General features: G+C 29.0%; 1 protein-coding gene across 11 annotated transcripts in view; it reads right to left on the bottom strand.

The window, feature by feature from the left end:
* Positions 1–211: 211 nt before the first annotated feature.
* The window catches only part of LOC143255789 (putative ATP-dependent RNA helicase DDX43), a 66,625-nt gene continuing 54,799 nt past the window's right edge, over positions 212–12,037 (bottom strand). For 10 of the 11 annotated variants that reach the window (XM_076512011.1, XM_076512002.1, XM_076512004.1 and 7 more), the window contains 5 exons: positions 8,070–8,135; positions 6,000–6,107; positions 4,959–5,033; positions 3,604–3,691; positions 212–1,712 (listed from right to left, as the gene is read on the bottom strand). In XM_076512011.1, coding sequence (XP_076368126.1) covers positions 1,563–1,712; positions 3,604–3,691; positions 4,959–5,033; positions 6,000–6,107; positions 8,070–8,135 — 487 coding nt within the window. In that variant the 3' untranslated portion in view covers positions 212–1,562. The remainder of the gene's footprint in view (positions 1,713–3,603; positions 3,692–4,958; positions 5,034–5,999; positions 6,108–8,069; positions 8,136–12,037) is intronic. The other variant, XM_076512007.1, reaches the window with a different exon arrangement.

Raw genomic sequence — 12,037 nt, 5'->3', positions numbered from 1 at the left:
CATCAAGATTCCGATACTTCTAGTTCTGAGTATCAAGTAAATTGTGAACAATGCAATGAATTTTATGTTGGAGAAATCCACAAGAGAGATCCAATCTATGTCATGGAACACAACAAAACCTTCCCTTATTTGTAAAAACATGTCCAAGCATTATCATTCACTTTTGTTTCAACCTGACAATGTAAAAACTTTCAACATAAAGTACATATCCTGATGCAAAATAAAGAAAGCTTTATTATTTAAACAGTTTGAGTCTGAAATTAATATTTTGTTTTGCAGTTGTACATATATTTTCTCATCTTTGTTTCAAACATCTAAAACTGAATTACTGTACACAACATTTTATCTCTTTTACTTTTAATGTGAATTTAGTACACAGTAGAATCAAACTATATTAATCTATTAAATATAAGCTAAATCATATTAGAATTATGTTTTATACAGCAATGTCACCCTGTAAGGTATTTGAAATTGGTTTGTTGGAGATTTTAATAATATTATCATTCTAACAGCAGATAATACATAATACTGTTTATAATCTAAAAATAATGTTTTGAACTACTATTTTAGTACAAGACAAAACTGAATTAAATACAATTTCAATTCAATGACTGTTTATTGTAAAAAAACAAATACACTTTATTTTATAGTGTAGGTTCAAATTCCTTAATCTAAATTGCACAACACATCAGAAAAGCATTCAGCTTCAAGTAATCTTTAGTTGTATCTGAAGTGTTGTAACCTTTAGATTAACAAACCTGCCACAAAGTTTTCTTGACATAATTATTGTTTTATTTTTACTTAGGTTAACTTCCAGTTGTTCATTGATCAAGATTCTGTGTATACAAAAACATCATCAACTGTTTGACTATTTTCAACATCCCTTTTTGTTAACCAAATGAATTGTCATAATCATGTGTACCCTGTGTTTCCTATGATAAAATGAGTTTTTCAATTTACATAACAGGATAATTCTTAATTACTTATTAGGATAGCTTCTAAATGTTTTTTTTCTTTTTAACTTTTCTGACTCCTTCAATATATGCCATTCATTTACTGGTATTATTTTTGTCACACTACTTGCATGTCAATACAAGCTTACCTGAGTAAAATAACTAGGAAGTTACATAAAGTTATTCCTACACTCAGTAAATATTCACTTGTATATTATTTGAATAAGTGTATTAGAGTAATTGTGTGTAAGATTTGGCACACCAAACTTCAAAACAGAATATTCAGAATGGGTATTCACATAATTCAGATTCGAGTGTGTTGATACATTCTGCACATAACAACTAAAATGGTTATTTAACTTTAATTGAAGAGTTGTAGGTACATGACAACTTTATTTTTCTTTGTTTGTTTTTTGTTAGTATCTATTAAATAATAACATATTTAAATCCAAACTCAAAACTAATTTGATTGCATTCCAGAACTTCCATACAAGAACTCTACAAATACACATTTCTGGAAAGTGAAACTAATGCTTTTACAAAAACTATCATTTATCTTCCTGCCAGTCATAAGGTGTTTAAAATCATAACAAGGGCTCCTTAAATTCATCAAGGCCAATCGTCTCTTCGTCTACGGCCTCCAAATCCAGCTCTGCTCCCTCGTCCTCTGCCCCGACGACATACAGCATCTTCTGCATCTTTCTTCTCCTTCCATGCTGCATAACGATCAGCCATGGCAACCAAGTCTTCAGGAATATCCTACACAGAAAAATAGGAAACCAAATAATAAAATACCAAACAATGGAAAGAACTTGTTTATTACACAAAAAACATTATTTGATCTATCCTATCAGAATAAAATACCAAACAATGGAAAGAACTTGTTTATTACACAAAAAACATTATTTGATCTATCCTATCAGAATAAAATACCAAACAATGGAAAGAACTTGTTTATTACACAAAAAACATTATTTGATCTATCCTATCAGAATAAAATACCAAACAACAGAAAGAACTTGTTTATTACACAAAAAACATTATTTGATCTATCCTATCAGAATAAAATACCAAACAACAGAAAGAACTTGTTTATTACACAAAAAACATTATTTGATCTATCCTATCAGAATAAAATACCAAACAACAGAAAGAACTTGTTTATTACACAAAAAACATTATTTGATCTATCCTATCAGAATAAAATACCAAACAATGGAAAGAACTTGTTTATTACACAAAAAACATTATTTGATCTATCCTATCAGAATAAAATACCAAACAATGGAAAGAACTTGTTTATTACACAAAAAACATTATTTGATCTATCCTATCAGAATAAAATAATATCTTGCATTATCTTTAACCCCTCCTTAACTGAAGCACCAAAAGTGTTAAAATTAAAATCTTGTTTGTATGCTGTTTTAGTCTGGGCAAGTTAAATATAACAAAGAGCATTTTAACTTTGATTTAAAAGTTCATACAAAAAAAAAGTACAATTTGTTCCATTTAAGAACAAGGATATCATTTAAAATTCATAATGTGGGTTAATAAGTGAAAGAAAAATAGCTTAACATGACTCTTTCCATCTTTATATTTCTTTTATTGCAACACTTCTATTACACTATACATGCAATCAGACTTAATGGTATTGAACTCAGACTGTGTACTAAATAACACAAACAGATGAAAAAAAATGATAAAAAATTCATCTTTAATGAGATGAACATTCACAAACCCAGGACCTTCAACATTGCAAAAGCATCACTGTTGACCCACAGTACAAGTTAACATTCGCTCTCTTTAAAATCAATTATATTTTTTTAATCAAATTATTTTACACAAATAACCAATGTTAACAAAAAAAACAAATTCAATACACCAAAAAATAAATGTAAAAAAAATATGAAAATTAGAAATATCAAATAAAGTTGGAATATAAACTGTAGAAGGTGTCACAAGAAATAGCTAACATACACGGCACCTATATGACATCAAACCAAGATGGACGTGACACCCTCAGTTTGTAATCAAATGAATTAGTCACTTTTAAGTCCTCTTGGCATTTGTATGACATCAAATCAAGATTGACATGAGAAGTCTGTAGTTCAATAAATGAGCCATTTTTCATTTCTCTTAGCATATACACAACACAAACTGTGTATAATTAAAATAATTATGTTGATTTTTTAAAACTATTGATAAGGTGCAATAGATTTATTAATAGTATAAATTTTCCTTGGCATCATTAAGAGTGCAAATGGTGGTAAACTGTTTAAATATACTAGATATTAATAAAAATGTCAGAATACCTTGTTGTTTTTTTACTGTTTATTAAAAGTCTAACTATTCTCACTTTACTAGAAAACAGTTGAAACTTATAAAATAACTGCCCTCACTCCAGCCCTGGAAATTCCCAAAGTTAGTGTAAACTTCAGAATTTGTGTTCTCTTGGTTGAAAAACTGGGTCAGAGTGAGTGACACCAATCAAAGTAAATAAGGCTTGTAGCAATAAAATAATTCTTAAGTTTCTCTAATTATTTTTACATTAAATAACCATAAAAGATTAAAGATACAACTAACAAAGTGATTAAATAGGTAAGTGCAAGAACAAGCTATCATATATGATGTACACAGAAATATTACTTGCCTGCCCAGCTTCCTCCATAATATGAATAAGCTCTTGGGCATTTCTCCAGTTTTCTCTAGTAACTAAAGTTACAGATTCTCCTGTTTGTCTTAAGGAAGAAAAACGTTTTTTTCAACTATCTCAAAACTTACAAATCTGAGATCTCTATATAAATTACAATAATTCATATACATCAAAACTTTTTATATATTAATTATGTATAACAAATCGTTAAGTGTTCATTACTTTACACAATAATAACTTCCAAACCTTACATATTTTTACCACAATAAAACTTTTTAATTTTCAAATTTAAAAATATCTGTTCTTCCTGTTAATAAATGTAAAACAAAAGTAACAGTTTTCATGTTCTACAAAATCTTTTCTTATTAAACTTATCATACACAAACTTCTATTCTTGTTTTGAAACAGTCAACATATGTATCAAATTATAATCCATTATTTGCCACTCATTTCTCTTGATTTTTTCCTTCACACATTGGGAATACTCAACCAAATTTCATGATAAAGATACTAAATAGTATTTAGGTTTTATATAATTCTTTAGGTTAAAAATTTCCAAAATTTCACTGTAATACTTTTTAAAATAGTATATTTTCATCTTGGAATTTTAATAGTTTTTTATTCTTGATCACAATTCCTTTTTATAAATATACAGTTAATCTTAATTTGATTCATTTTTAAATGTATTTCTTTTGATACTTTATATTTTCAATGTGTGTGTTTCTGTTTATAAATAAACACAAATACTGTATAAAATGACAAAGATTTATCAGCGACCAGACTTAATCCTTCAGAGTTTATCAGATCAAAGCAGGTAAGGAACTGTCACTAACAATATTCTTGATTGAGATAAATTTTTATCTAATTACTAGATGTCACACAAAACAGCTTCCATAACTTTCAAACAAATATAGTTTAACACAAAAACACTTCCAAGTATGAAAATAACACTTAAAGAAATATAAACAAAATATCCAGATATCTGGTTTGTTCCAAACTCTTCGAAGCTTTCCATTGTTTTCTTATAAGAACTAAGTCTTGTCTCTTCCCCATGACATTATAAATTACTTTTCATGCTGCTGTATTGATATAAAATTGATGTTTAGTTTATAACCTGCTCTGTCCAATGACATAACTTGCTAAGAGCAGTCTCAAAGCCAAGTTACATTACTTGTTGTTCAGATCACAAGTTGCAACAACATAAAATGAAGAATAAAAGGCTGTTCTAATAATATAGACCCATAATAATTATGGACCCTGCCTCCCCCCCCTTTTGTTTAGCAATAACATTTCTCTACCAACTTCCTTAATGAAAATTTTATGTTAAGGTTTGAAGGTAAAAGTGTACCTACCCAGCTCTTCCTGTTCGTCCCACTCGATGAACATACTCCTCTACGTTTCTTGGAAAGTCATAGTTAAAGATATGACTGTGTGGTTTTATCAAATAACAAACAAACTCAGGTCAGAAAAAAAAAAGTGGAATTACAAGTCATACAAACTCAAATTCTAATTACAAATTAAAGTACCAAAATTAGTGCATGTAAAAAAACCAAAAAAACAAATCATTCATTCTTAGATTCATGGTAGAGAAAAATATGAAGGCCGTCATTCTTAAATCTTTTTTTTTTTTTAATAAGTTTTGTATGAATATGTTGATCTTATATTAATTTTACCTATGCTACCTATTAATCTTATATCTGTTGATTAATGTTTTTGTTCTATTTACTCATTTGGGTTACTTTGTTCTATGCTGTATATTCCTTACTAAGATCATTATTTTGTTATTATATGAAACCTAATTTATTTCAAGATTACTTTGATAGCTTAAAAATACTTAATTTTACTTACATCTTTCTTTATTCAATATACATTCATATTAGATCTGAACATATCATAAACCAAGCCTAATGTTTCCCTTATTTTAATGTAACTAGTGCCTTTTTGTTATAAATTATTATAACTTAAGTGCTGCTGGTAATTCTGTTGAAAACAGTCACTTTCAGAATTTTCCAAAGATGATAATAAAACTTACAACAAAACACTCATATGCATGTGTTGGAGGGTATTGTCATATGTTAATATAATCAATATTGAATGGCTTAAACTTAGCTTCTCTCTTGTATTACATGGATTATGCAAACATTTTAACATGATAAGACTCGTCATACCCCCACATCATACTTTTATATAAAACATGCGACAATAACTTCAGTACACTAATATTACTTTTATCAAGTTTCATAAATCACTCAAATAGTCTTCAACTGTAGCAAAGAGCAGCCCGATATTAATATGTGAGAATTTTTCAAAAGTCAATGCTTTTGTGAATCAAACAGAAACTATTTGATTTAAATAAATGTATATAAACATGTATTAAAAATGAAACCACTCACGTGATGTCCTTGATGTCAAGGCCTCGAGAAGCTACATCAGTGGCAATTAAAATTTGGACCTCTCCTGTTCTGAGGTCTTCCAGTGCTTGTTCCCTGTCACATTGTTCCCTGATCACAAAGCAAATTAATAAAAATCTCCATAACTGAAATACTTTAAAAACAATTCTGCTACTACAAAGTAATGTATGTATATGATACATTAACCATCTCTGCATGAGTATTCTTTACAGCAAGTCATAACATTTATATTGAGTTACATTCAAATTTTAAACAACTTTTAATTTAAGTTATACCAATTAGTATAGCATAAATTCATTGATAATAATTCATATTTTAACAGCATGAAAGTTTTAAGTTCTTAATTTTGTAAGGCAATATTTCTAAAAAAATCATAAATTTCTCTTAGTTTCAGAAATGTGGTATTTCTCTAGGCATCCTCTCTTCTGTAATTTATTTGCCACCCCTCAAATAAGTATAAAATTACTTACTACCAAATCATCATCACTCAAACAAACAATTTTTATTGTCTTTAATCTTGTTTGGCTACATAGCTATCAAATATAAAATCAAAACCTTCTTTCCACATCCACCTGTTACATCCTCTTTTATAATTTGTTAATAGTTCTCTGTTAGATTTAATTATATATTACCTGTAACCAATATAAAGTCAAGTATGAAATTTATCATAAAGTACTCACTATAAAATTGTCATTGCTCAGACAAACCATGATTTTCACAGCTTTAAATTCAGTTTGGCAAAACAGCCATCAAATAAAAAATCAGACACTTATTGCGATATCCACCTGTTACATCTTCTCTTTTTGGATTTGTTTATCGTTCTCTCTCATGTTATTATTTATAAACAATAAAAATCAGACACTTATTATCCATAATTTGTTTATCGTTCTCTCTCATGTTATTATTTATAAACAATAAAAAGCCAAGGTTTTCATCTATCAAATGAGGTATTATGTTGTTTTCTGAAAGGAGAATTGTCAATTTCTCTTTTAATACAGATTTTGTTCTCGCAGGAAACATGCAGACTAACTTGGATGAGCTTGTAATGGCTCTTGTCACACAATTAGAAAGTCAGACAAATTGCCTGCTTTTTACAATATTCTTTGGTGCATTATTTAATTATTATAACGTTATTAGTAGTATAAAAAAAGGAGGTTAAGTGCAATCAAACGACAACAAGAAAGTCCAAGTAAGTATTTTATTTCTTGTTTTTCACGTGTATTATTTATGTTATTATAAAACTAACTACATATGCAAAAATAGGAATCTCTTCAGGCTAGTTAAAATTAGATTAGGTAAAATAAAAAATAATATAATAAAAAATCTTTATGAGTCTTGCACTGGAGAAACTCAGAGTAGCTTACAAGTGATGTAATTCGACAGTGTAACATGAACCCCATGTTTCCCTATGTGAGTTACAACTTATAATGGTGTGAACAGTAGTTAGACTCAGTTCAAAAAGGAATAAAATAAAACTAGGTGCATTCTGTTATGAGTTTAAAGCTACTTTGGATAAACAAATGTAGTTTCATGCTACAATTTGAAGTCATTCCAGAAAGGAAAAAAAAAAAATATTTTGATTGTTACAAGGTCAGTCAAAATAATCAGCCTTATATAAAGTTATGGTAGAAAAAAATAAGATAAAATAAAGTTTTACTGAAAACAAACATTTCAAATGTATTTAAGAGCTTTTAGAGATTATGAAAAATGAAATTTAAGATTTCTAGGCAAAAGAATAGTATTTTTAATCATAGCATGGAAATCACTTTACATTCAGACTAGTAATGAAACAGTCTTGATATATTCACAAAAAAACTTATGACAATACTTTCTTAAAAAAACATTGAGTTTTTTGTGCACAAAAGACTAATTTTCATTAAATGTTAAATTTTGTGAAGATACACATAACTGTATTAAAAGTTATTGTATAAATAATTATCAAGTGCAAATTTGTATATGGGCTCAGTATTTTATACCAAGCCTGTTGCAAAAGGGTTAATAGAAAATATACATCATCCACTAACCATATACTAAACAACTATATAAACCTACCTGTCTCCATGAATACACTGACAAACAATCCCATTAACAGCCAAATCACTAGCCAGATCATCAGCACTATAGAAAAGAATGAAAGTTATTAATATTATGTCTTTCTTTTCTCATACATAAAGTTACTGTCATCATTCAATAATCTCACTTCATCTTGCACACAAATGTTTGTTGAAATAGTTTTACTTCAGTTTCAATTACTTTACCAAAAAAATAAAATTAAACAGAAAATTATTTTAGAAGTTAACAAATCTTACAAGTAAAAAAAACTAACAACTGAATTTGCTAATTTTTTTGTTTTTTACCTTAATATGGGTGACAACAGGTAAAAAAAATTAAAATACAATAAAAATAATACAAGTTAAGTCTTAAAAATAACCTAAGATTAGTATATTAGCATAATCTGCACCAAAAAAAAATCTCAAATTATTTGCTATTTAATGAGTCAATATTTGTTTGTCACGCCTTTTGATTCATGACTATTTTTGAAGACTTCTGCAGAGTTATACACAGACAAAGGCTACATGCACTAGTTATCTTTAGTTTCAAACTCTCGTACTACAAAGAGAGTGGTTCCTAAATAGCAACAACAGTCAGTCATTGCACTACTTAAATCAAAGAGTGAAATTTGGCCATCAATTTTATAATGCACTCATAGCTCCAAAATTAAGGGTAACAAGATGAGAGAAATGGATCCTTGGATGTATAATTCAGGATTCTAACCCCAAAGCTGTACCTGGCCCTTCAAGAATAATTTAGTATAAATTTTTAATAGCTTGGAATCTTCAAACTAATTAGACTTCAAAATTAGTTTTGTCTAACTAGGCAGTTATAGGATCTTGTAGCATGTACAGCTTTAACTGGTATTTGTCATTAATTTGGAATGATTATCTCAGCTACTGTGTGTGGATCATGTGGCAATGAATTGTAAATGTAAAAAATGTGTACCATGCTACAGACATTATAAACTTAGATGAAACATGTATATAGCATGATGTTACAATAAACTATAATGTGGAACATGTAAGCCATACTACTAATAACAAATTATACTATTAATCACCTTCATGTTTTGGTTTGCTTGTTTGGTATCAAGCACAAAGCTACACAATGAGCTATCTGTGCTCTGCCCACCAGAGGTATTAAAACCTTGTTTCTGTATTTTTTGGCTTGTATTTTGAAACTTAAAATTTATAATATTATAGTTTTTATTAAATCACTTGAAAAATAAAGTGGCTTAAGCCTTACATACATATAATAATATAAAAAGATACAGCATTAAAAAAAACTAGCAAACAGTTATTCATGCATATTAATTTCTAACTTAAATATTTCAATAATAATGCATTTCCTGAGGATTCATTTATATATCTGGCATTAACATTTATGCACAGATTCCACCACCTTTGACTTTTCCACTAAAATTAACATTAAGTTAAAAACAAATAAGGGCACACATATGAAGAAACTTAAAGTGAATCCTCGTTAGCACCAAACAAACAGAACAGAACATGCTGAAGCTACCAAATTTAAAAAAACTTTTCCTTAAAGTATTCCTCTTGTAATGTTTGACGGAGAAAATTCTTAAGCACGTCCAAGAACTGAGTATTTTATATTTAAACAGTTTTGAGGCCTCAGTATGTTAGTACAGTCCACCTAGCCATGTTTGGTCATACTCTACCTTATGACCATGTACTTTAACAATAGGCATAGTGTAATTTCAACTGTAATACATTTTGTTGCAAGGCTGTTATGTTGAAAGCATGCCTCAGCTTCCTGCTTACTTCCCATAACCCATGTCTGTAAGAAAGTAATAGTTTCTCAGCTCCCATTTCAATAATTAAATGACAAAAAGGTCCATGGGTATGTATCCAGTTATTTGATGTAAGGAAAAGCATGAATACTCATTTCATTCTCCAACTGCTTGAGGTATACAACAGTTGAACAGATCTACACAGAAGACAACTTAGGTACATGCAACTTCTTTAACCTTTCCAGACAGAGATCCTTCTAGATTATGTTAATTATTATTGCACACGAAATTTATACATATTTTGCTACTGACCTTTGTATTCATAGATTCTCATATGTTACAGGAAACTATTTTGTATAACATGGCTGGAGTATTTGTTTCAGATTATTTTCTGAATGGTCTCATTGTCCCAAGTTCACCCATATTCTTTTGTTTTCCATTCCCATTAGATACAAGAGATTTGTCAATCTTCAAAATTCTACCTTTGATGTTAATGCACATTTAAGAATGATTAGGATAATATATATTAGGATAATAATGTATAAATATTGTGCACTGGAAAGGGCTGCTACATACCCTCCACAAAAAACAATTGCATTTTGGTGGCATCACATTACTTATAAATATCAAACACTGTCAAAATACAGTTCTGATGCATGTTGTTTAAATGCAGCTTTACGTCTATAGTTGTTGTCATGTTGCTTTGATACAATGTACTCAAATATCTGAAAAAGCAAAATATCCACTCAAAGTTGTGTTGTATTCTTTGGTTTATCAGAAGAAAAAAAATATTAAATATTAAAAACCGACAAAATAAAGATATCTCAAAATAACAAATTTTCCATAGAAACACATAACAGACAGTCAAGAATGAACTTATAGCATTGAAAAAAAAATACTGGCAGAAATAGCAACTTCAAAAATGAAAAAACAACAACATGAAAACAGAAGTGTTAAAATAATGTGAACAATGCAGATTAAAAACTAATTACTAGAAGACCACTATCCTATGATTAATTCAGCAGTACAAGGAAGCTAGAGAAAATGGAAATGACAGAAGTAAGACATAACCAAAATAAGGAATATTTCCTTTAGTACTTCACCCCAATGACAGAAGTAAGACATAACCAATATAAGGTCATATTGTATTTCACCCCAATGACAGAGGTAAGAGATAACCAATATAAGGAATATATCCTTTAGTAGTTCACCCCAATGACAGAGGTAAGAGATAACCAATAAGGAATATATCCTTTAGTAGTTCACCCCAATGGCAGAGGTAAGAGATAACCAATATAAGGAATATATCCTTTAGTATTTCACCCCAATGGCAGAGGTAAGAGATAACCAATATAAGGAATATTTCCTTTAGTACTTCACTCCAATGGCAGAGGTAAAACATAACCAATATAAGGAATATTTCCTTTAGTACTTAACCCCGATGGCAGAGGTAAGACATAACCAATATAAGGAATATTTCCTTTAGTACTTCACTCCAATGGCAGAGGTAAAACATAACCAATATAAGGAATATTTCCGTTAGTACTTCACTCCAATGGCAGAGGTAAAACATAACCAATATAAGGAATATTTCCTTTAACTTCAATATAAGGTAAAACACAACCAATATAAGGAATATTTCCTTTAGTACTTCACTCCAATGGCAGAGGTAAAACATAACTAATATAAGGAATATTTCCTTTAGTACTTCACTCCAATGGCAGAGGTAAAACATAACCAATATAAGGAATATTTCCTTTAGTACTTCACTCCAATGGCAGAGGTAAAACATAACCAATATAAGGAATATTTCCTTTCATACTTCACCCCAAATGTGCAAATCTTATTATAATTAGATGAAAATTATGCACCTAGTAATTACTCATTAACTGTTGGCCTGTGAATAACATTCTTATCAACGTTTACCAACCTGGTTGATTTTCACGATGCTCAGACTAATATTGTAAAAGACAATAGTGAGCACACAGGGGAGATAAAATAGCAAGTATAAATAACATATATGATTAGTAATATATCTCATCTTCCACTGAGGTTTCTTATTCATGATGCTTGAAAACCACATAAACAACAATGTAAAATTCAGGTTGTGCTTCTAAAATTTAAAACTTATTAATTTTATTAGATAGCTAGTTAAAAAGAATCAGTTAATCTCTCCATCATAAATAAAAATGTCTGCATATTCAACAGCAGTTCC

The sequence above is a fragment of the Tachypleus tridentatus genome, chromosome 7 (assembly GCF_004210375.1).
Source record: "Tachypleus tridentatus isolate NWPU-2018 chromosome 7, ASM421037v1, whole genome shotgun sequence".
Classification (NCBI taxonomy): Eukaryota; Metazoa; Arthropoda; class Merostomata; order Xiphosura; family Limulidae; genus Tachypleus; species Tachypleus tridentatus.
The sequence above is the reverse complement of the archived record's forward strand: the minus strand, read 5'-3'. Positions and strand labels throughout refer to the sequence as shown.